This window comes from Podarcis filfolensis (assembly GCF_964270895.1).
Source record: "Podarcis filfolensis genome assembly, chromosome: 12".
Lineage (NCBI taxonomy): Eukaryota > Metazoa > Chordata > Lepidosauria > Squamata > Lacertidae > Podarcis > Podarcis filfolensis.
The window spans coordinates 21,389,607-21,415,243 of NC_139614.1; the positions used below are offsets into that span (position 1 = coordinate 21,389,607).

At 42.7% G+C, this 25,637-nt stretch overlaps 2 protein-coding genes across 2 annotated transcripts in view; both read left to right on the plus strand.

Annotated features, from left to right (window-relative positions):
- Positions 1 to 199: 199 nt before the first annotated feature.
- FKBP14 (FKBP prolyl isomerase 14) lies at positions 200 to 7,131 on the plus strand. The gene is made up of 4 exons (XM_083578913.1): positions 200 to 851; positions 3,115 to 3,266; positions 4,773 to 4,900; positions 6,491 to 7,131. Exons 1-4 carry the CDS (start codon positions 595 to 597, stop codon positions 6,647 to 6,649), a joined length of 696 nt encoding a protein of 231 aa, XP_083435039.1. The 5' UTR covers positions 200 to 594; the 3' UTR covers positions 6,650 to 7,131.
- A 2,518-nt stretch (positions 7,132 to 9,649) lies between these two features.
- SCRN1 (secernin 1) overlaps positions 9,650 to 25,637 on the plus strand; it is a 29,434-nt gene continuing 13,446 nt past the window's right edge. Inside the window, exons 1-3 of the mRNA XM_083578814.1 lie at positions 9,650 to 9,901; positions 21,481 to 21,640; positions 22,541 to 22,722. Coding sequence (XP_083434940.1) covers positions 21,482 to 21,640; positions 22,541 to 22,722 — 341 coding nt within the window. The 5' untranslated portion in view covers positions 9,650 to 9,901; position 21,481. The remainder of the gene's footprint in view (positions 9,902 to 21,480; positions 21,641 to 22,540; positions 22,723 to 25,637) is intronic.

Consider the following 25,637-nt stretch of genomic DNA (forward strand, 5'->3'; position numbering starts at 1 on the left):
GCCGGTTGTATTGTGCTGAGGGATTCCGAGATGTACGCGCGGCGTTCTCTTCCTGGAATGTTGGGGCAGCCAATCACCGCTCGCAGCGGCTCGGATGGGTGTGTTTTGTTTGTTTCAGTGTATCGTTTTGAAGACTGGCAGCTCCGTGGCCCAATGGAACGGCGGCGTTGCCTGGGTCCTGCCCCACGGGGAGGAGGGTGGGGTGGGGGAATGAATGGACGCGAAATCGTCGCGTTCTGGGGGCGAGTTTGCCACGTCTGCGGATTCGAGGAGCGGGGATGACGGGCCGGTGGGATGCGCGGAGCTGGCCGGAAACGGGAGCCCGCCTTCAGTCGCGGAGAGCGCTGGGAAAAGCGTGGGCTTCCAAAGTTCGGGAAAGTTGCTGGGAAGCGGAGCTTGCATGGAGTGGCTGCTCCAGAAAACAAAAACTTGAAGAACCCAGTGCTCTGACAGCGTTGAGAATCTCGCACTGAAAATAAGATAAAATCGCCTCTGCGAAATCTGCAAAGGCCTTTTTAAATTTTTTAATTCAGCGTCCTGGGGCTATTTAGTCTTGTGTCCGAATGTCTCCCCGTCTTCTTGTTTTTAAGGGAAATGCGCACGTTGCGTTTTAAACTGAAAGATTGCACACACGCTGCACACACGGCGGTGAAAATGAAAGGTGCCTTTTGGACTCTGCTTGCCTTTGCGTTCGTGGCTTTGGGGGCTGCGGGTCTCATCCCGGAACCAGAAGTGGAGATCGAAGTGCTCCAGAAACCGTTCATTTGCAAGAGGAAAACGAAGCCGGGAGACATGATGTTGGTGCACTACGAAGGCTATTTGGAGAATGACGGCTCGCTCTTTCATTCTACGTGAGTATACCTCCCTCGTCACACGTACACAGACGATGATGTATGTGCAATGGATGGTGGAAAACTACATCTGAATTCTTTTGTATTAGACTCTGTAAAACTGCAGGATGCATGAAATCCCATTGCAGCTACAGTGGTACCTCGGGTTACATACACTTCAGGTTACAGACTCCGCTAACCCAGAAATAGTGCTTCAGGTTAAGAACTTTGCTTCAGGTTGAGAACAGAAATCGTGCTCCTGCGGCGCAGCGGCAGCGGGAGGCCCCATTAGCTAAAGTGGTGCTTCACGTTAAGAACAGTTTCAGGTTAAGTACGGACCTTTGGAACGAATTAAGTACTTAACCTGAGGTATCACTGTAGTTGGGCCTGATTCTTTGGAACAGCAGTGGCTAACCCAGGGATTCCCCCTCTGAATATTTGTGGAACTACAATTGCCATGCTCCCTGGTCATTCCTTGGCCTTGTGGGCTGGGGTGGATGGGAGTTGTAGTCCAACATGACTGGATTGTGCGGTCAGTTTTCAATGCATCATCTAGGGGAAGGGGCACAGGTTAGCCACCCCTGCTTTAGAAACCACATTCTTTTCACTAATAATTAATAATAACGATACATTTAAATTTCATCCTTTTCTCAAGTAGCTCAGGCGTACATGGTTCTCTTGCTGCCTCTATTTTCATAACATCTGAACAGCTCAGTTGGTAGAACATGAGACTCTCAATCTCACGGTTGTGGTTTCAAATTCCACGTTGGGCGAAAGATTCCTGCATTTCAGGGTATTGGACTAGATGACTCTTGTGGTCCATTCTAACCCTACAGTTCTAATGAATCCATGAAACAACAAGCCTGTGAGGTAGGTTCTTAAAAGGGATTGGCCAAATTCATGGAGCATAGCGCTATTGATAGCTGCTCACCACAATAGTCATATTCCTAATTTACTGTCCTATAGACATCTGGTTGTTTATTGTGAGAACGTGGTGGCAGACTAGATAAGCTTTTGATCTGATCCATCAGAACTCTTTCTTACATAGGTCTGGCTGAGAAAAAGATTCTGGTCCCAGTTTGCACAATGAACTTTGTGGCTGAGAACCCAGAATCTTCATGGTCCTAATCCAAAAAATCTAACCCATAGATGGAGAACTTGTGGCCATCCATTTGTTGGACTAAAAATTCTACCATCCCTGATGGCTGGCTGGGACTGATGTAGGCATCTAGAGAGGCACAGGTTCCGCACACACACAAACACACCCACACCCCGAACTAATCATGGTATCACATTTTCTTAAAAAAATAACAAGAATCCAAAATAAAATCAAATTTAGTTAGAACAGAAAGGGGAAACCTAGCTCAATTTCACATTTCAGTTATTAACGTAAAAAAAAATCTTTGATTTGGAAAACCGTTAAAAGGATATTCATTGAAATTCAACCAGGTCGGATCCGAGGAAGTCACTTAACAACGTTAATAAGATTAATTTTAATAAGGTTATGATTTTTTGTTCGTTTGTGTGTTTACAATTTTGTGAAAACCAATAAAAAATTTTGGGGGGAAAAAATCAGTGGCTTGTGAAAGGATGGGAAGGCGGCAGTTGCAATTAAAGAAGAAAAGGCACAGAAAGTTGGAACCGCCAACCAATTAAACAAAGTTAAAAAGTTGCACAATGCAGCCCTTCTTGATTTGATGAAATACAGTAATTCTAAAGACAATCTGATTACGTCGTTTTCAGATGGTGCGTACATGTGCTTGTAACGGGCTTCATCTTAGAACATCTCCCCCCCATCCTAATGCCCATTTATTTATTTATTTGCAAGAATTTTTATTCGCCCTCAGCGCAACATAAACCAGTAGATCATATTAATACATCACCATAGCTGAATCACCCATTAGGGAAAGGCGTCACGAAGAGGTAAGTTTTAAAAACAAGTGCCTACATGCCAATCCTGTATACACCTGCCTTATGTTCGTTGGATGCAGGTGTTCTTAGTAGATAAAAGACAAGCCTTGAGAGTATATAGCTGCACTAGGAGTGCCTCCTAGTACTTTCTGCCACAGGTAAAATTTTTAATTAAAGCACAATTTAATATGTAGAGTGATTCGTCCTTCGCAAGGCTGCATCCATGTGGTTGCACAATGGACTATCTTGCTGTGTTAGTCCTTTGAAAGTATTTGACAAGGCCCTTTCCAACTGGCTTCTCAAGTGTCAACAATCAGCTTATTGTGACTATATGGCACCTGACTCAGTAATTTTTCCTGTGTGTCTGTTTCAGCTACAAGCATAACAATGCCCAGCCAACGTGGTTTACTCTCGGTATAAGGGAAGTTATCATAGGCTGGGATAAAGGTTTGAAACAGATGTGCGTAGGAGAGAAACGCAAGCTAACCGTGCCTCCATCCCTGGCGTATGGAAAAGAAGGAAAAGGTAATAGTTCTGGAGAACTCTCTCCAGGTTCAAGGAATCCTTAACATTATTATTTAATGAAAAAACATTCTGAACATCTTGATCATAGCATGGAATGATTTAGGACACGGGTAGGAAAACTAAGGTCCAGCAATACCTGGAGGTCCACTGGTTCCCACCCCTGTTTTATATCAGTGAGTTACCGGAATCCTAATGATCACGTTTTATTCTACTATATTTTTCAATAACTGCACAAAGCCTGCCAGAATAAAGGATAAAAAACAGGAATACTGTGCTTTGTGTGTCATCACTAGCAAAACACTGTCAAGAGACTCTTCTACAATTTTATTGACTTTATAACTTGTAGCAAACACTTTAGGCACAACTGTGAAAAACAAAGTGGGACTCATTTTAAACATGTGCAGGCATACCTTGGGTTGAAGTAGCTTCGGGTTGAGCGTTTTCGGGTTGCGCTCTGTGGTGACCCAGAAGTAACGCAACACGTTACTTCCGGGTTTCGCCGCTCGCACATGCGCACACGTTCAAAATGACGTCATGTGCATGCACGGAAGTGGCGAATCGCAACCCGCAGATGCGGGTTGCGTTCACTTCAGGATGCAAACGGGGCTCCGGAACGGATCCCGTTCACACCCAGAGGTACCCCTGTACAGAATTGCACTTTTAGAGCACACTTGTATAGAATTACATTGTGAAATCTCTTAACAAGGGATGCAAAGTTTGAAAAGAACTAAAGGAGAATAATGGAAACAGATCAAACCCCAAGCCTTTCTAAATGTTATCACATCTTCATCCAATGTAATTCAACCAGATTTGTTCTTCACAAACACACACAAAAACCACTAATGGAGCTTTTCACTTCAAGTTTTCTTGCTTCTATAATCAGCAATGGAGATTACTAGGTAACGGAAAATCAAAATACCTTTGAACAAGCCATCTATTTACCTAACTTGTACACCACTTTATATTTCAAAAAGTCTTTAAGCGGTTGGTTTATAATCTTGTGTATTCTAAATCAGGGGTCACAAACTTTTTCAGCAGGGGGCTGGTCCACTGTGCCTCAGACCTTGTGGGGGGCTGGACTATATTTTTTTTTTGTGGGGGGGGGGGGGAGAATGAATTCCTATGCCTCACAAATAACCCAGAGGTGCATTTTAAATAAAAGCACACATTCTGCTCATGTAAAAACACCAGGCAGGCCCCACAAATAACCCAGAGATGCATTTTAAATAAAAGGACACATTTTACTCATGTAAAAACACGCTGATTCCCGGACTGTCCGTGGGCCAGATATAGGCGGCGATTGGGCCAGATCTGGCCCCGGGCCTTAGTTTGCCTACCCATGCGTTACACCATAAATTCATAGCCACTTATGCGGTTTTCTGTTTCTTTGAGCACAGTAGCTAATGAAACAAGACAAGCTGTAGGATGCAAATTCACACTGACAATGCTTATCTTCTTGGTTACATTTGTAATCTTGTCTCAATGTTTATGTACCATGTTGGGTAGGAAAAATTCCACCTGAGAGCACTTTGATCTTCAACATCGAACTTCTAGAAATCAGGAATGGACCGCGGTCTCACGAGTCCTTTCAACAAATGGATCTTAATGATGATTGGAAGCTTTCCAGAGAAGAGGTGAAAAGGCGAATGCATTCTACAGTTGTGTGTTAATGTATTTAACAGGAAAATAGAAATTTAAGTTTTGCTTCCCTTGAGGTTATGCTTTGCAACTGTGACATTTGTAAGTCTTTACTGTGGTGTTTTGAGCTGACGCAGATTGAGAAATATTACAGTTCCAATTTCCTTTTACACACTCAAAAGTCTGGTGCTCTCTGTGCAGAGAGCTATTCAAGGTGCTGATTTTAAAATCCATTTTAAAATTCAGTAAGTATTTGTAATGCAAAGGCTACTTGTGCCTGCCTTTCTGAGTGGCAAAGAAAGGGACATTATTTCTAAGATTTTACAAATAACACTGCGGGGGGGGGGGGGGGAGAAATCCTCTTCAGTAAATTAAGTCTGTTTTTGGGAATAATTGCTGCATTCCTCTTCTACTGATTGCATCTTCTGGTTTTAGAGTTTCCAAGCAAAATTGGAGTTTTCCTTGTCAACAGTAATCACAGTGAGGCTGAATTTTTTTGTTTCCATTTTCAGCTAACTACAGTTTCATTGACAAATGTCTGTGGTTGCTGCTACCTAGGTAGGGTTGTCATATATCTTCTTTTTTCCAGGATACTTTCTCTTTTTTTATGGGTAGAGTCGTCATAGCGATCCATAGTTAAAAGTAGAAGTTGGGAAACACTAATCTCTTAACAAAAGAAACTGACCTGTAGAAAATGTAACTTGAAAAAAGAGACATTGCACATACTTTTGTAAACCAAGAAATCTTTAATAAAAAATACATTTTTTAAAAAAGGCAACCCTAACTATGGTTTGTATCTAGAAAGCATCTACCACAATTTGAGGTTCGCATTGTTTCAGTCAACCATGGTTAGCACTAACCACTGTTTGTCCAAGTTTGGATGTAACAAGAAACTGTGGTTAACTGAAAACAGAGTCAGAAGCCTCTGATCTCCTTTGCAACCATATTAGGGAGAAGGAGTGTGCAAACCTGAGGCTCACACGTACAAGCTAAATCTCTTCTGTGGGCCCTTACCTATGAAATTTGATCATGGAGAAAAGCTAAATAGGCACCTTCACTGATCTTCTTTGAAAAACAATAACTTTGAAATGATATCTTTTTAGAATGCCTACAGAGTTTAAATTGAGATACTGACTAATGGGACTATTGCCCAGGGCTAGTTTCCCCCCAGGTTTATTAAAATCATAGAATTGTAGAGTTGGAAAGGGGACCCTGAGGGTTGTCTAGTCAAACTCACTGCAGCGCAGGAATCTGTTGATTTAATGCAATGGTTTTTTTAATCGTTTTGTTGCTATATTAACTGATTTGATGGATCTTCTGGATTGAACACTGCTTTGTGAGCAGAAAAAGAGTGCAGAAGGCTTTAAAATAAAAATAAAATTGTGTTCAGTGTTTCATGTGAACATAGCCAGTTCCATAGATTTACAATCCATTTGGGGATGCTATAGCTGTTGCTTTGCACAAATTATTATTACCTGTACTGAACATACTAGAGAGGATGGGCCGTTTTACATTAGCTTGCTTTCTCATATCCAACAGATACGTAATGATTAAAAGGTTAATTTTTTTCTTGTCTTATTCCATAGGTAAAAGTATACTTGAAGAAAGAATTTGAAAGGCATGGTGCACCAGTCAATGACAGCCACCATGATTCTTTAGTTGAAAACATATTTGAGAAGGAAGATGAAGACAGCGATGGATTTATATCTGCAAGGGAGTTTGTGTATACTCATGATGAGCTATAAAACATTTTGAAGCAATTCCCAACGAGAAAGTAATGACTGGCAACCTGATGCTTCCAAATTTATTATATATATGTATTCTATTTGGAGTTGCCTGTTACGCATGGGGGGGGGAATGTGTTGCCCATTTTTCTACTTGAACTACTATTGATACAAAACATTGAGACTTGTTTTTATAAAGTGGGAGCATCTGTTCAAATGATACTTTAATAGGAAAGCTCTGTGCATTTATTTATTTAGAAAACTATGAAATAAAAAACAGCCTCTGTTTATTATTACTGCGTATAAGTACACTCCAACACTGTTCTCCCCCTACCCACTCTTAAATTCAAACTTTTCTAGCATTTAAGTATTTGGTCTATTTTCTTGTGTTCTGTCAAGAAGCTATTGGCTTTTTAAAAAAACAAAACAGTATTAATATTATAGTGCATCCCTATGCATGTCTGCTCAGGTAAACACCATTGAATTAAATCAAATGGGACTTATTTCTGGTTAAGTTTGCTAATTATTGCAATTGTAATCACTTGTGGTGAAGTGTGTCTCGCTATTTTATTTGTTCCAAATGGCTTGCCTTCCTAAGCCCCTTTGTGCTTAGGATGAAACACACTGACTATATCATTGCAATCTCTTTCCCATAAAGCAGCAGAAAAAGTACAATAGAGCAAGTAGCGATCTGAGTTTTGGGTGTGGCAGCAGTTTGGAGCCCAACACCTAACTTGCCCATGAGAAATAACAAGCTTTTCCCCAATCCCTTTGATATAAGCACTAGTTGTTTGCTTGTCTTGTCAATAAGGCTATCCTTAGTTGATCTATCCCATGGGTAGGCAAACTAAGGCCTGGGGGCCAGATCCGGCCCAATCGCCTTCTAAATCCGGTTTGCGGACGGTCCGGGAATCAGCGTTTTTACATGAGTAGATTGTGTCCTTTTATTTAAAATGCATCTCTGGGTTATTTGTGGGGCATACGAATTCATATATTTTTTCCAAAATATAGTCCTTCGCTAACACCTGAGCCCTTTATTTGTGAAGCTCCTGATCACAATATATTTGGCAAGCCTTTTATATCCTGCCTTTCTGCTCCTTTTCACTGTGACCTTGTCAGTGCAGGATAGCACCTATGTTAAAATACATTCAGGTAAAGTTTGAATTCAGTTTGACACGGGAGCTGGGAGATACCCCCCACCTTAAATGGATCTAGTTTTGCATCTTAAAAGGAGGAATTTTGACAACCCGAGCTACATTAAGTAGCAGTGCTTCTCTCCCAAACTGCCTACTGTATTTGACATACCCGCCTCCTGATACTATTTTTGTGTATGTTAGAAGAAAAATTACATGCAATCTTAGTGGCCTCATTTTCACATCACAATAGCTGATTTGTCATAAACATGGTTCCTGTATGGCTCCCCTGCCCTCAAAACAAGTGATGTTTTCTTTTCTGAACATGGTCAATGGTTTGTTTGTTTCAAACAAACCACAAGCAGCAAGTCAGAAATAAAACCAAGAAAAAATGTTGGTTGGTTTCTGGTTTGTCACTTGTGGTTTCTGTGAAATGTACTATGGCTGGTTTGAGCTGTGTGTGCGTAGCCACACAAGTGAACCATGGTTAAAATAAGACAAACTGATTGCGACATGCAACCGTAGTCCTAAGAATTCTACTGTTGGCATAGGACTGGGTGGGGAACACTCTGGGCATGATGTAAGGTACTGTGACTGAAACCTTGGTTGTGCTTGCAGACCAAGATCCATTCCTTGGGGATGATGCAACAGGAATCATCACAAGCGATTACTGCATGGTCCAAATTTCACTGAAGTAGCTCAGCTAGTCTGTCAGGCCACCTTCGATGCACCCTCCAGATAACATTTTTATTGTGCATTTTTTATTATTTGTGCTTGTGCTATCGTTGTGGCCACACACAATGCAGGCTTCAATACTGTCCATGCTTGGAGAAGTTTTGAGTGGTCACACTGCTTCATTTTCATTCAGCAGACATCCTGCTGAAATCTTTCAATTTTACACCACAAATATTTTGGTTTATCTTTGCCCCCAAGTTTTGTTGTACTGTAGCCCCTCCAGACAGCGATAGCCAGATGGCATTGGGGAAGCACAGCAGAACAAACCCACCAGCAATGTACTATTATCATGTCAATAACATGTTGTGAAATAAACCTGCAGCAATAAAGCACCACAGCCTAGAGGAGCCCACAGTGACTTTAAGTGTTGGTTGAGTGGAGCTCACTGTTATCATCAGGTGCATGGAAGCGTTTCCCTCTGGATCAAAGACCATGAAATGGAGGTCAGCCACCAGGGCGTGCAATTTTAGGGGGGCGAAACTTGTGCAAATTTCTTCAGTGAGGGGTCTTAAAATGTGTTTTGGGTGTGAGGAGTTCAAACCTGCTATTCTTTGTGTGGCTGGATGACATTTAGCTTGGTAAATCTATGTTTGATTAAAAAAACACGTAAGCTCTCAGAAAAGCAAAGAAATTTAATGCTACCTTCTGAAAAGGTCAGGTAACGCTATAAAAATAGTTTCTCCTTACATGGGTGTGTTTTTAAATACGTACCCCCTCCCCGCCAGTTAATGCATCTGATGAAATGAGCTCCAATCCAAGCTTATCACAAGAAATGTGTTAGTCCTTAAAAGTGCCCTGAGACCGTTGCTCTTCATAGGAAACCCTGCAGTGCTCTTAAGAGAGGGATGCTTCATGGCGGCTCCCGTCGTTCGTTGGTTTGAGGCTGCGGGGCTGTTTCCAAGCGACTCCGGCATTGCAAGGAGCTAAGCAGCAGCTCGAGCTCCTCCTATCCGTCACCTCAGACGCCACTCAGCTGCGGGAAGTCGGCGTCCCTCTGTGCATGCTCAGAGGCGCCCTTCTCAGGGTTCCATCACCCAGCTCCGCTAGCCGGAACCCAAAGGGCTTATTCCTCGCAGCCGTCCTTCCCCGGGCCAGGGGAGGAATACTCCAGACGCCCCTTTCCGGCCAGAAGACCCTCCCGCTTCCTTGTCTCGCCTATTCCCACGGCTGGAGCTGCACGCCCGCTAGGCGGAGCCCTGCGCAGACGCGCCGGCGCTGAGCCGCGAGGAGGCAGCGGCGCCTGCTGGCTCCCTCCCTGCTGGCAGGCCGCTCACGTGAGCCGGAGCGCAGCTGTTACCTGGGAGGAGAGGCCGCCGCCGCCGCCGCCTGCTCGCCCTCACGCAGACGGAGCTGCAGGCGGAGGGAAGCCCGAAGGGAGCAAGCAAGCAAGCAAGCAAGCGGCAAGGTGAGGTCTCTCTCTCTCTCTCTCTCTCTCTCTCTCTCTCTCTCTCTCTCTCGCTCCGGGGGTGTCTCTTTTTGGGGGTTTGCTCGTCTTCGGCAACCACTGTTCGTCGACTGAGGGAGGAGGCGGCGGCGGCGCTTGCCAAGGTCTCTCCCATCGCAGCGAGGCGGCCTCAAGGGCGCACCTGGAGGTCCCGGCAGGTGCGCAACTGCTGCCTCCGCCGTCTGCATGGGGAGCCGCGGCCAGGGCTCGCCGAGGATGTGCCTTTTCTTCTGCTCGCCGGCCTCTCTCTTTTCGCAGGTGCAGCCATCGGGGATTCTGCAAAGAGGCAGGTCACCTCCTAGCTTTCCCATCCTCCTCCTCATGCACATACACACAAACGTTTTCCCTCTCCACCAATCCAGAAATCAGGAGAACGAGCTCTAGCAGGGGTGCCAACTTGAATAAAATGGGGGGGGGGCCCGGCTCAGGTAAGCCCCACCCTGCATAATCGATTGCAAGATGCGGCTCGCACACCCTATTTGAATGGCAATGTCCATCCATTTTGCGGGGCCCCTCAATATTTAACTGGGGGCCCAAAGGGACGTTGGCCCCTAGGAGTTGGCTCCTATGAGCTCTAGGGCCAGGGCTCCCCCCCCCAGGCAGAACTCACCAGAACTGAGTTTCGGCACCTCTCAGGTGGGTGCCCTTGCCATTTTAAGAGAATGAGGTGAGTTCCAACACCTTTTCCTTAAAAAATAGCACTGTCTAGGGCTACTTCTCCCTTGCCCCTCCTTGATCTTTGCACTTGATGACTCATCCCTGGGCTCCTCTCTCCACTTCATGTGTTAGTGGCCTCCCCCTGGTCTACGATGGCCGCTTCACACAATCGTTGGATTGTTGCAAGCTGCACTGGATGGGAAGAGTCTCCACCTCACCCCAGACCTCCCTTTCACCTTTTGCCCCTGGGTGTGTAGCTTCCTGCCTGGGGGAACAGAGTCTTAATTCGCTCAGGCTGTAGATACTGCATCTGAAATTTTTTGGGGAGGCGGAGGTCTTTGGATGCTGCGAGGCTTTGGGTGTATAACTGAAGGGCAGGTGCATATTGCTGAGATGCTGTAGTGTAGTGGAGCTGTATCTGTAGAGATGCTTGCAGGGTGGAAATGTAGGCTTGCTAGCTGTAGTAACTCCGTTGCTGCTAAGTTCCTGAGCTGTTTTAACTGCCCGTTGCCCCAGTGTCTTCCTGCGCTTCTGACATTTCCCATCCATCTTCTGTGACCTTAGATCAGTTCCACTGCTTCTTCCTGTGGTTTTCTGGCAATTCCTATCTCATTTACAAAGGTTTAACAGGTGATGTCTATCTAGAATCTAGTGTGAAGTATAATATGGCTGCCTGCTATATATAGTCTAGCCTTTGTGCTTCATCTGACTCATTGAAATCATTTCTACAAACTTGCTTTTCATTGTGTCCCCTGGCTCCTTCCTATTTAAATATGAGCGTGGGCACAGATTGCAAGTAGTAAAGTGAGATTTTGCTGCGATCTGTTAATAATGCATGGTTTTCTTTTCTAAAATTGTGAATACTGGAACATGAACTGAAAGTAGGTTTATTACTGCCTGGTGGTTTTTTTTTTGTTTTTAATAATTGCAAGAAATGCACCTGCTCAGGTGGTCTCTTTGGGACTTTAATTCAAAAGTTCTTCAAGGCTAAGGTATTGGGCTTTACTGAAATGTTTTCTCCCTCTGTCCATTGTTTGATCTACTTACATAAAATAACAAGCTTTCAGCTCAAGGTTATGGTTTTGAAATGGGTTTTGGAGATTCACCTGCATCTTCCTTTTCACAAAATGGGGTTTTCTGGTTATTTTTAGATCTTCATGATCTGTAGTTTAAAGCACTATTGGCCTTTGTGTAGCTGTGCTGCCCTGTAAGGCATGACCTTGATATTTTAGTGGGTTTCTAGACTGACCCCTGAACTACTCAGCTGCATAGGCCCAGTGGGCTACCTCTGTATAAGTGCCTGTAGTAGTGTCCATTATAGTTTCCTTCTCAGTTAGATTCTGTGAGTGTTTTTGCCTGGATGGAATGTGTCCTTGACCTCTGATAGTCATAGTGCCCTTTGCTTGCCTGGATAGAGGACAAGAGGGTGTGTGTGTAGAAGCTAGCCTACTAGCTCCACCCACTTTTGCTTCTGGCCCCGCCTATCACTGGCATGTAAAATAAGGGAATGTGGCTTTCAGTATACAGTACAGTGGTACCTTGGTTTAAGAACAGCTTAGCTTATGAACAACTTGGATTAAGAACGCAGCAAACCCGGAAGTAGGTGTTTTGGTTTGTGAACTTTGCCTTGGAATAAGAACATGTTTCGCTTCCTGTTGAGTGTGTTCCATTTGTAAACTGAGTCCCCCGCTGCTATGGGAAAGCACACCTTGGTTTAAGAACGCTTTGGTTTAAGAACAGACTTCCGGAAGAGATTAAGTTCGTAAACCAAGGTACCACTGTAATTATTTCTGGTGGCTCATATGGAGAAGATCCTTGCTGGAATCGGCACCAGATTTAGGGAGGTGTGGGTGGTTTCTCTGCCAGGGTGCCGAGCCAAGGGGGTGCAGCATAATAATAATAATAATAATAATAATAATAATAATAATAATAATAAATTTTTTAAAAAACCTAATATTTATGCAGGTACCCACTGAGAAGAGACATAAAAAGCAAGTGTACCAAAATGAAGTTTTTTTTGTGTGTGTGAAAATAAGAAATATTTAAAGGGGATGGGTGCCAAATTTTGTCCTCGCTTAGGGCACCATATTACCAAAGTCCACCCCTGCTAGAATTATTGCAGAGCCGCTGCTAGATTCTTTTCACACTGTATTTGTATCAGGAGGGTAGCAATGCTTATATTCTATAAACACCTTTCACTAATGTATCCAAAAATTGTTCCTCCTGCCTTTTTCTTGCAGCAGTGGCCTTTATGCAGCTTGAGATAGAGGAATTGCCCCATGTATTGTTCCGTAGCCATAATTTTCCAGCTAAATTACAGTTAATAAATGTTGCTTGGTACCACAGTGATCAAGGTTTTTCAGGTGTGCATCCTACGGCATGTGTTGCATTGTTATCATGCAGGGGCATCGCTCCACGGAGGTCTCATTGAGACACAATCTGCTGAAGGCTACTGAGGTATGGCATTCTGGTAGAGGTTATTGCCAGGCTCCTGGTGAGTTGGCTATGCATGAGAAAACTTTGTTTCTACTTTACAAGAACTCATGGGGGTTCACCAACTCCTGGTTGTGTGAACCTGTTGTTTGAGCCAGTGGCATCATGGGAGGTGAGGGGCTGAAGACTATTTATCCAAAGCATTTTTACACCCCCTCCCCCCCAAAAAATGCCTCTCGGAACATCTTATGTATGTTTAACAAAATGGGGGGGAGAAATAGTGGCAGGGGTAGAAAAGGGTAGAGGTAAACTCAGGCACCAATTATTAAATAGTAGTCCTTCTAATGGCCAGCTAGAAGGGGATGGGGGAGCCAATTATAGCTGTCTCCCACAGAGCCAATGGGGTGACCCTGATTCCTATCACTTCCTCTGTTGCAGTCTGGCAGAATTGCTTGCTGCACTTTGTGAGTCATACACTGGGATGACTGGCCTACATATGCAAATGAAAATCTGCATCTGAATTGTTGTACATCTGGAATCCGAACAGATTATTTTAAAAAGCCTTTTTGTTGCTGCTCCTCATGTATAAAATAAAATGCCACATTTTTGGGGACTCAGATTTAAGAAAATGGGGGAGATATAAGAGGCCCCCCATAATTTTTGATATTATTTTTAGGGGGGAAACCTAGTCTTATACACGGAAAAATACGGTAAGATTAGAAGTCAGACTCTTCTTGTCCGCTGCAGGTCATCTAGTGATCTAGCAAACGAAGGTAAATTATCTTTTGCCTCTCCCTAATCTGGAGAATAGCGAGAACTCCATGGCTGCCCCAACTATCATAGAGCATTGCAACCTCCTTGAACTCAGACCATTGGGAACTATAGAAGCATTCGGTTGCCCAGCAACATCTCTTTTGCAGTACAAATGTAGCATTTCAAAGCGTGTAAGACTGAGACAAGCCATGGCTTAGCACAGATGTACGGGCTCTTGGAATGGAAATTACAGCCATTTTGCTGCTTCTCAGCTCGTGCCCTTGTGAGCTAGGTCTATCTTAGCTAACATGTCTTCTGAACACAGGCTTGTGATTTGCCTTGAACTTTAAACAAAGAGCAGGCATTGGTTACAGCTCATTATTCATCTGGAGCAAAACAAACCATGAGCCCAGGTTCATAAAGCATGCTAAGCCAAACCATGGTTTAGCTTGCCGCAACGCACCAGAGGTGGAGCAGAGCTCCCAGGGAGACTCACCTAACAGCTTCATTGCATATCTTCAGGCAGAAACGTTCCTCTTTCTCTCAGGCTTGTGGCTAATTAAACAATCTACAGTGGTACCTGGGGTTACATACGCTTCAGGTTACATACGCTTCAGGTTACAGACTCCTCTAACCCAGAAATAGTACCTCGGGTTAAGAACTTTGCTTCAAGATGAGAACAGAAATCGTGTTCCAGCGCGGCGGCAGCAGGAGGCCTCATTAGCTAAAGTGTTGCTTCAGGTTAAGAACAGTTTCAGGTTAAGAATGGACCTCCGGAACGAATTAAGTACTTAACCCGAGGTACCACTGTATAGCCTTTTAAACTGGTGTGTGTGTTGTTGTTTGTTATTATGTTATGTATTTTTGTGTTTTTATACTGTAAACTACCCTGTGATCCTCAAATGAAGGGTGGTATATAAATTTAATGAATAAATAAAATAAATAATAACAAAAGTGGGTGTGGCTTAGTGCAGACGTGGGCTCCTAGAGAGGAAGTTTCAGCCACTTTGCAATATTATTTGTGTGACATTCATTTATTAGAGCAGAGACTTGTTTTGCATATTGTAGCAAATCCTGACGCCGTTTGATAGATAGGAATGTGATTAATGTGATTGCCATCGTGCTGGTACAAAATGTTGTTGTTGTTGTTTTTTTTTTTTTTGCAAAAAGTTGCAGAATCCGGTCGGCTCCTACTCCTCTGCAGATCTCAACGGCTGATGTGTCGCATGAAATAGCAATTACCGCTGCAAAATATATTAGCTATATTTACCGCCTTGAGGGGTGAACTAAACTAATTGGAATACAGATTTGAAATAAATTAACAATATATATCTCTCTCTCCAGCCTCCTGATTTCATTTTGCTCACCTATTTATTTCATTTATAGCCTGCATCGTCCCAGAGGCATCAATACAAGTTTCTGAATTACCATGAGTGCTGCTGCATATTTCCATTACCATGGCACTCCTCCACTGGCATAAGTGGAATAAGCAAACCAGGAAGCATAGGCACAAACTTGAACAAAATATTGGGGCGGAGGGCTGCTCCCTGCACTTCTGCCCCCCCCCCGCACTTCTGTGGATCGCACCTTCCTCTGCTGCACAAAACTGGGCACAGGCCTCCGCTTCCTCCCACCCACTTGCCTCTCACCCCCCCACAAGAAGTTTCTGCCCCCCTCGCCTGCTCACCTCTCCTACCGGCCTGCCTCTTCTGCCCACCTGCCCGCCTGCCCACGTCTCTCCCCAGCTGCCATGGCTCAAACGTGCTCAGAAATGGTGCCGAAAGCTGGGAAGCAAGCTGGCAAAAGAGGGTGGCGCCCGCTGAGGGCGGGGGCAAGTGGCTGTCCAAGAGAGGGAGGGAGGAAAACGCCAGCCTGCAGAAAATATTGGGGGGCAGCCCCCCTAAATATTTTATTGTGGGGCGAAGGGACCAGGGCCCTATAGCATTGGCACCTATGCCAGGAAGGATATTGTATATGAACTGAGGATTGTATGTTGCTACTTAACAAGCCCATGATCTGATCTGTAAGCCACACGACTAAAGGTTGGCTAATAGCCATGGCTTCTAAAGGAGAAATGGACCGCAAAACCCTGTCTTGGGTATAATGGGAAGCCAAGGCTACCTGGTTTGTTGATCCCACTTATACCAGAAGAGAATTGGCAGTGTTTAGGCAGCATGAGTATGCTATTGATTGGTTCACAGGAAGTCAGAAACTCTTGACTTACCATCAGTGTGTGAGCATCATCAGGACTACAGTGGTACCTTGGGTTACAAACACTTCGAGTTACAGACTCTGCTAACCTGGAAGTTGTATCTCGGGTTAAGAACTTTACCTTAGGATGAGAACAGAAATCGCACGGTGGCAGCGGGAGGCCCCATTAGCTAAAGTGGTACCTCAGGTTAAGAACAGACCTCTGGAACGAATTAAGTTCATAATCAGAGGTACTACTGTAGAATGTTGTAACCTAAGATTCTGTAGCCTTTTTTTCTTCCTCTCTCCCAGTTCCTTTTCCCTTTTGTTATGCCCTTTTAGCATGAGGTTGGGGACTGTTTTATGGCTGACATTTGTAAGCTGTTCTGTAAGTCTTTTTGACTGAAAAGGGAAAATTCCCCCCTTCCTTAAATTATACTGGGTGAGACTGTAGCCCCATCCAAAGTTTTGCACTGTTTCTGGAAGATGCTCAGGTATAGGGGCTGTAGTGCATTTGCAGGGGAGCTTCAGTGTACTGCTGAAGAGCTGCCACATTTCTGCGTGGCCTTGAAATTCAAAGATGGTGCAGCTGCTTGATATTGGAGGTAAGGTAAAGGTAAAGGGACCCCTGACCATTAGGTCCAGTCGCAGACGACTCGGGGGTTGCAGTGCTCATCTCACTTTATTGGCCGAGGGAGCCGGCGTACAGCTTCTGGGTTATGTGGCCAGCATGACTAAGCCGCTTCTGGCGAACCAGAGCAGCACATGGAAACGCTGTTTACCTTCCCGTCAGAGAAGGTATCTACTTGCACTTTGACGTGCTTTCGAACTGCTAGGTGGGCAGGAGCTGGGACCGAGCAATGAGAGCTCACCCCGTTGCAGGGATTCGAACCGCCGACCTTCTGATCGGCAAGTCCTAGGCTCTGTGGTTTAGACCACAGCACCTTTTTATGCAGTTCCCAGAGGATTCCTGACTTACCTCTGCATTGAGTCACCCTATAATGAGAGTGGGGCTGAGCGTGGCAGAGTTGGTAGAGCATGAGATTCTTAACCTTAGGGTCGTGGGTTTGAGCCCTACGTTGGGCAAAAGATACCTGTACTGCAGAGGTTTGGACTAGATGACCCTCGTGGTCCCTTCCGACTCTACAATTCTGTGATTCTGTGTCTGAATCGGGGCCTGTGTATTTACAAAGATAGTCGGTATGTATTACTGTGCCCAAGAAGATCCCTTTAGAATGTGGAGATTCCGAATCTCTCTTTTAGAGCATTTGGGGTTGGCAACCACAGATGCATTAAGAATTCAAGTCACTTTGAAATATTCATATTTAATAAAGAAAATGGTAAGCCAGTCGTACTATTTATACTTGCATTTTGCCTGAAGGGGAATGTAAGAGGTAGCAGAGCTGTGATTTATTGTTTCATCATGCAGGCTTTTCTCCCAGCAGAAATGCTCCCACCTGCCTTAAGTTCTTTTAATAGGAAAAATGAGTCTCCTTTGAACAAATGGTTTCCTGCAAAGCTTATGCCTTTTGCTACTGCTCAAAAAAACATGAACAGAGGATACTGATCAGGGGAGAAAAAGCCTTCCGTATAACCCAAGCCATTTATACCAGCATATGGTTCTTAACTAATTAGTCTAGGTTTGTTTTTAATATGCATGCCTGAATGTTCTCCAACGTGTAGCAGGTAGTAAGGAGCATCTCGAGGTTGTTTCATGGAAACAAAGGGCACCAAATTAGAAAAGCATGTGGAAAAAGTGTTTAAAGACCACCCTCCCATTCAGTCCAGTAAGCAATTGTTCAGATTGCAAAGCAAGACTGGCTTTTCCCACACTTGGTTAGGCTTTTTGTGGGCCGTTTCCTAGTGACTGTTTTGCACCAGAAGCTAATGGCTCTAGCCATCTGAAACAAAAGGCAATTTGGTAGACAAAACCCCAGCTCTCCCACCCACCTCCTCAGCTTGCAATCTCATTGTTTCGGCGCAAACCATTGCAAAGTATTGACCTATTTCCCGGGCTAAAAATGTGTGCTGATTTTACCAGCCCTGCCTGCACATCTTTCAGTGTATATTGGAAGCAGACTAAACACACTCTAATTAAAAGTCATTAGAGCTGAGAATTAGACACTTTTAATATACGTATGAACAACTTAAGAAGCAGCACGAGGGGTTGTCGACTTGCCAAGTCTCGCAGCGTACCTTGTGCTTGTCACAAGTCAGAGAATGCAGCCTTGCATTCATGCAGATATATGCATAAAGGAAAGAAAGCAAAATAAAAGTTTGCTTCCCACAATAGCAGTCCTCAGTTCACGCTATGGCTGGCAAGTCACAAGTCCCGGAGACAGCCCTGAGTATCTGTACAGATGAGCTCTTGACGGCGGTTCTTATTTTAGTAAATAAATAAATTTTCCCCCATTTAGGCTCACTGAAATGTCTTACAAAGAATTCATTTTACATGTTAATCAAAGCTATTTACTCTTCGGCATGCCAGCCTATTTTAAGCACATTGGCATAGTAACTGAAAAGGAATTAGCTGCACAAACAGCAGCAAAAATAGCAGCACACAGCTAAATTCCCTTGAGATTAATTTTCATCAAGAAGCACTAGACGGTGAGAAATCACTTGAAAGTTGTCACTTCAGGTAGTCGCGAGGGAATTGGATATTGCATTCTGACCATTGTCTTGTCTGATAAGATCTATATCAAAGCAACCTGCTAAAATTGTGTCTTGGAGCTAATTAACTGTGCATGAATAATACAGTTCAGCTCTCCTGGGATTTTTGAAAGATGTATCAGTCTCCTCATTCTGTGGATTTATGCCTTTTGAGACAAGGGATATACTTACAAGCAGCATACCCATCAAGCTTTTAAAAAAGTGAGTGATGCTTTGTATTGTACACAATGAACAATTTGTGGCTGGGGAAACACAGCTTCTCTAGCTGTTGCAATAACACTAGAGGAATCAGCATCCATCCCAGTGGTGAATGTCATAGTCCGCATCCTTGCTGTGTGAGCTGAGGCCATTTTTATTTATGTTGGATCAGAGGCTGGAAGCTTGCTCTGTGATGGCACTAGCTCATAGGGCAAATTCTATTAAATGGCATGGCCAACGCAAGGAAGTTGGTAAGGATTTCCCCCCTGCCCCCTACTTAACGTGTCACTGAAATGTAAAAGTGCATCAAATAATTGGTGATGTTGGAATATAGTTAAACACTGAATTGTGCGTAGGGTTGTGTTTGTGTGAAGACATTGAAGAGGCCAACCTATTTTGTCAAAGGCCCACTTTGAATATCATACCAAGCTAAACTTGGAGCCCCCCAAATGTGTTTTTTGCTAACAGACACGAGCAAGTAAGTTGGAACTCCATTTCTGCTTTCAGATTCCTTCTGCTCAGCATTCTGACTACAGTGGTACCTTGGGTTACATACGCTTCAGGTTACATACGCTTCAGGTTACACACTCCGCTAACCCAGAAATAGTGCTTCAGGTTAAGAACTTTGCTTCAGGATAAGAGCAGAAATCGTGGTGCGGCGGCAGCTGGAGGCCCCATTGGCTAAAGTGGTGCTTCAGGTTAAGAACAGTTTCAGGTTAAGAACAGACCTCCAGAACGAATTAAGTACTTAACCCGAGGTACCACTGTATAGTGTAGTAACCTCCAGAGGCAGAGATTGGACAGAATTATGTTTCTGGCCCACCTGCTAAACATTAAGATCTGCCTCAAAGGCTGCCTCTCAGACGCTGCCATCTGAGGCAAGGCAGGACACCCTCTGTGGTGGCACCCCAACTTTTGAATCATCTCCTCAGGGATGCCCGCCTTACAGTTCATTAGATACCTTTTTGGCTACTGGTGAATACATCTTTATTCACTCAGGCTTTTATTGATTTTTTAAAACATGGCTTTTATTTTGCTTGCTTTGCTTTTGTTTCGTTTTTAATTGTATTAGTACCGATTTGAATATTGGTTCAAATTAATGTAAATCGCTCTGAGATGCTTTGAAGTGTGATAGATAAATAACCGGTTGCCCTTTCAGACATTATACCAAACTATGGTTTGCAGCCCACTTTGACCCAAAGTGTCTTATTCTTGTTGTCTTTTATTTACTATTAAAGACATTGTTATAAACCAACTTTCTGGGACACAGCCTATTCAAGGCAGCTTCCAACAATACATAAGGCATAATAAATTTAAAACCCCAAAACACAAGCATTAGTAACAGTATCCAGTAATAAAATCAAAACACGCCGCCCAGAAAAATTCTAAAACTGCAGGAACAGTTAAAGATAGAACACCATCAAAGATACCAACACGCCAATTGCAGTCTTTAAATCATGAGAACATAGCAATAAATGGGTATGTTTTTGAGGACTTCAGTCATTAAGCATGATTTATTGCCACAGGTTTGGAGTTCTGAGGTTCCACCACCAATGGTAGCTGGTTGCAAATCATGATTTGACGTGATGTGTGAGCTGAGCCAAAATATTGGTCCAGAGTTTTGTGGCAGCTGGTCACTAATAGCACAAGATGTGCCAGGTATTCTCCAATTCTTTAAGACAATTCTCTGTTGAGGAAGTTAAGACAGTAAAAGAACTAACACACAACTTTCTGCTAATGTATATCCAATTAGGGCTGCAGACGTTAATTAATGGAAACAAGTAGACTTAAGTGCATTAAAGCTTCAGTCGGTTAATTGGTGGGGCTGAGATTATAAGGGAGCACAAGTTATTTTTTCAAATAACCTTGTCTCAGGTGTGGCATGTTTGTGGTACTTAAAAATCCTTGCCTATCTCTCTGCTAAAACATTTGAGTTAGGAAGTACATTTTACCTGGCTATATTGTACCTGGGTATAGTTGTTTGTAAGAGAAAATAATCTGTTTTAATTATTCTCTCCACTACTTCTTCCATCATTCTCCTTTCACACTCAAAGGACTTTGTTTACTGAGCTGCAGTATGTCTATTTTGGATGACTTTCTTTCATTAAAATGGGATTATTTAGCTGGTGAGAAAAGAATAGCAACCAGACAAATGCCAGTTTGGTCAAGTTAACCAATTTGGGGAGAGTCTGTAGCTCAGTGGGAGAGCAAATCCTTTGTGTATCTTGGAGATCCATGTTTAATCCTGGCATCACCACTTAAAAGAATCGGGTGATGGGAAAGGCCTTTCTCTGCCCAAAGAGCGGCTTGTCAGACAGCAAATGCAATACTGGGGTAGCTGTACAGCCGGCCCTATCATTAGGCATGGTGAAGAGATACCGTGTCTTGTAAAGAGGCGGAAAATTGTTCTTTCTTCTTCTGTTTTTGTTGCCAGCAAGAGGGGCAATTGTGGGATTTTCTGCCTCAGGGGTCAAAATAACTTGATCAACCTTGGGTACAATGCCCTGTGAGAAAGGCTCAATTTTACTGCATCGCTTCAGGCAGCAAAATGTTTTGGACCAGCCCTGGCTAAATGGAGAAATAAAATGGCCTGGAATAAGGCAGTTTCTTATGATCCTAAAATGTCCCCTTTTCTCTAGGATGGCTCTGGCACCTCCCAGTTACTGTTTTGTTGCGTTCCCACCACACACTAAAGATGGCCTTGTAGTCATTGGGAAAAATTCTGCACGGCCCAGGGACGAGGTACAGGAAATAGTTTATTTTGCCGCTGCTACTCATAATCCAGGATGCAAAGTTGAGGTAAACAGCTTTATTTTGTACTTAATTTGTGGGTTTGACAAAGGGCATGTTTGTCAGATGTGACATATAGACTCTCACGGTCAATATTGTAAAATGGATCCATTTACCCGATAGTGAAAATTTATACATCAATTGAAAGCAGGAATCTTAAAATAAGCCTGCTATCTTTGGCTCACAAATACCTTGGAGTTATCCAAGTCACTTTCCTTTTGTTTTCATAATGAAGAGCACTGACCAATCTCTTTTTTCTGTACTTTGAATCCAGGCACTGCCAGTCTAACAGCAGCTGGGTCAAATTGCAGTTTATTCAACAAAGACTTTAGTCAGAAAAATGGCATATTCTGCTTTCTGATGAACGATTATTTCAGAATCTACAGAAACAGAGATACACATACTCTTGCTTTTCTGCTCCCCTTATGAAGTCCTTTTTTTTTTTAAGGACTGACATATTTTTGAACATACAGTATATGCCTTTATTAGAGAGAGAACCTGCTTATCATAACCAGCTGCGTATTTGATATAAAACATCTGCCATAAAATCAAATGGATTTTTCTCTCCTAATGCTAGAAATTCATGCATCACTCCTCTATCAGTACATGTTGAAATCCAATGGAAAGTGACATGTTTGGTCTTTAAAAATATTTAATATCAACTGCCTGTATTTTATTTTTGTCCAGTATCTTTTGTGTATTCATGGTCAGTTTTGCAGCTAGAATTGGGTAACCTTTGGGGCTGTTGAGAGATCCCTTAGGATACACTGTCTAAAACCAGTTTGTAAGTTGCCACTGTGGCAAGTAAAAATCTTTCTGTGGCGACATGTCAATATGATAACACTGTGCTTTCTATTGAGAAATATAATCTGATTCAGTGAGGTCTTGTCTCCCTCTCCCCCACTGTAGTGCACATACATTGAGATTGACCAGGTGCCCAAGACCAACGCCGTTGCTCTGAGCAGACCTTCCTGGCTTTGGGGGGCAGAAATGGGGGCAAACGAACATGGAGTCTTCATTACCAATGAAGCCATTATCACCAAAGAACCAGCCTCAGAAACTGAAGCTCTCCTGGGAATGGATCTTGTCAGGTGGGTGATCAGGGTGGATAAAAATCAATGATTCTTTTTTTTTTAAAAAAACGATTTTTTAAAAAAAATTAAATCAGTTTCTTTTTATATTTAAATTGGATTTTTAAAATAAAATTCTTTTGGAGGAAAAATCTTTCTAAATATAGTTTTCTGTCTAAGTTACATTATAGTCCAAAGGCTATTCATCAGGAAATAAGGATTTGTTTTAAGTTTTTCATGTGTGCTAAAAGTCAGTCTAAGTTTTTTTTTTAATTGTTTAACCACATCAGTTAACAAACATGGATACATATGCTATAATGTTATTGTTTTACTTCAATAAATTGTTATTAAGGAAATGATTACTTCCCCCCTTCCAATAAAGTACAGCAGAAAAGTTGTCCAAATATAAACAGTTAACTTATTAAACCTCACAATAATTTCATAATGATCAGTATATGTATTTCTAATAGCATAACCAAATCAGTAATTTTTGATATAACTGTAAAAACTACTCTGAAAACTTATTATTCCAAAAATGAAACCTTCATCTGGTTGTAAGTATTAAGGTTATACCAGCAAGAATGAGTCTTTCTGTAAAAAAAATGATTTAAATCAAGTCTTACCGACTAGTGATTTAAATCGTGATTTAAATGGGTTTGATTTAAATCAAATCCACCCCGTGGGTGATTAACAACCACATTGTGGATAGGTTGTGTAGCCTGATAAGTGTTCTGAGCAATGAATCAGCTGTACAAAATATCAGCAGAAAACACTGTGCGCTTTTACACACGAAGTACAATGCAAGTGTTTCTTTTCATCTTTAATACGTGAACTGCCATGTCTCTGTGCCTTTTAGCATTGTATGTGATGTATTCTTTGGGCTTGAAACTCTGGGAATGGTGAGCACGGTACACAAACGTTAAAGTAATAATTGGGCACTCCTATTAAAAAAAAATGGATCTGCCAAGATGCAAAAAGTCGGAATACAACCTAGTGTGCTTTTAAAAGCGGCAGTTGCTTTGTAAATCTGCACAGCCCATGAGCTTCATTTTAGTCTTCATTTTCAAAACAGCCTACTGTGACTTAGAATTCTTGCTTGTGTGCTTCAAGGCGGGGAGGTGGGGGACCAGGGACTCTGGAATAATTAAATCATTGTCAGGCATACTGCATCTCATGCATTCCAATGGAAAGCCATTTGCCGTTCACTCAAGTGCTGACGAATGAGCTCCAGAAAATCGTTTTATTCTAGCCCAGCTTGATTGACATGGTTCCTCTGGCCAGTCTTGTTTGTATAGTACAGCGAGATGAGCTTAATGTCAGTAAGAACTATTATGGCTGGAAAAGAGATACTAAGAAGGAAAGGGTGGAAAAGAAATGAGATTGGCTTCCGTGCTAGAAACTGCAATAGGGCTATAGGCTGTTGTTGGAGATGATGATGATAATATAATAATAATAATAATAATAATAATAATAATAATAATAATAATTATTATTATTATTATTTTATTATTTATATGCCGCCCATCTGATTGGGTTGCCCCAGTCACTCTGGGCAGTTCCTGACAAAATATTAAAAACACAGTAAACCATCAGCCATTAAAAACTTCCCAGAACAGGGCTGCCTTCAGGTGTCTTCTGAAAGCCAATAGTTGTTTATCTGTTTGACATCTGACAAGCTGTCAAGCAAGACTGCTAAGCAAGCTGATTGGGTCTGCCTGATTCTCTCTTTTTGCGTGAATTCTCCCCGTTGCAAGCAGTTCTCAAGCGTGCAGGTCTTATAACTGTCCTTGCAAGATTTGAATCCTCCTTTGGGAAAACACAGTTGTTCAGTTTAGTTAGAAGATCAGTTCATCACATGACTGATTAGAAGTATATTTAATAAGCTGGGTTTTTTTTTTTTTTACATTAAGCTCCTCTTTCCCATTCTTCAATCAATGCAGATTTCTACGCTGGAATCTTCTTTTATCTGCCCACTTTGTTATGAACAGGAGGCACTTTTATTATTCACAAATCCATTTTGCTTTTCGAACTTAAAAACAGCAGGAGACTGGCAGTCACTGACTTTAATGGGAATAAATCGGCTTATATCCAAATACTCCAGCATGAATGGGTTCTGGGATTAATTCCCTAATGGCAACAGCAGGCCAATATTAATCAAAATTATGGATGTTTGAAATGTAACTTTCTAATAAGAGTTTGCTTTGGTCCTTACTAAAGGAGCTAATTTTAATTAGGTTATAGAAGGGTGAGGTATAATAATAATAATAATAATTTATACCCCACCCATCTGCCTGGGTTTCCCCAGCTACTCTGGGTGGCTTCCAACCAAATATTAAAAACACAATACAGCATTGGTTCCCTGTAACTTCACTTCTCGCAGGGAGGGAACCGCCAAAAGGCCCTCGGCGCTGGACCTCAGTGTCCGGGCTGAACAATGGGGGTGGAGACACTCCTTCAGGTATATAGGACCAAGGTTAAGTTATGACCATCAGAAGGTCCAGTTCCCTTATTTCACCCTGTGACAATTCCTCTGCATTTTCCCAGCTACGTAGGAATGTTATCTGCTAACATTCTGTTTTGATTTAGTAAATTGGTGGTGGGGCAGGGCAAAACGGAGCACATAGACATCTTAACTCTCATTTCCTGCACTAAAGAATATACAGGTACAATTAAAAAACCAACTATACCCCACAAGAGTTTATATTCAAAGAAAAGTGGACCACTGGTTCATTTTGAACCAAAAAATCCTGTTCCATGTCACAGCAGGACGCTATGATGAAAATGAAAACTATTGCCCATTTCAAACCATTTTAATGGTACAGTTGTGACAACTGTCCTCAAGCTACTACAAAATAAATCTTCCCTAATAGCCTGCAGAGCCAACAGGACGACCCTGTCAAAGGCTTAGTCCACTGAATACTACTACTACTACTACT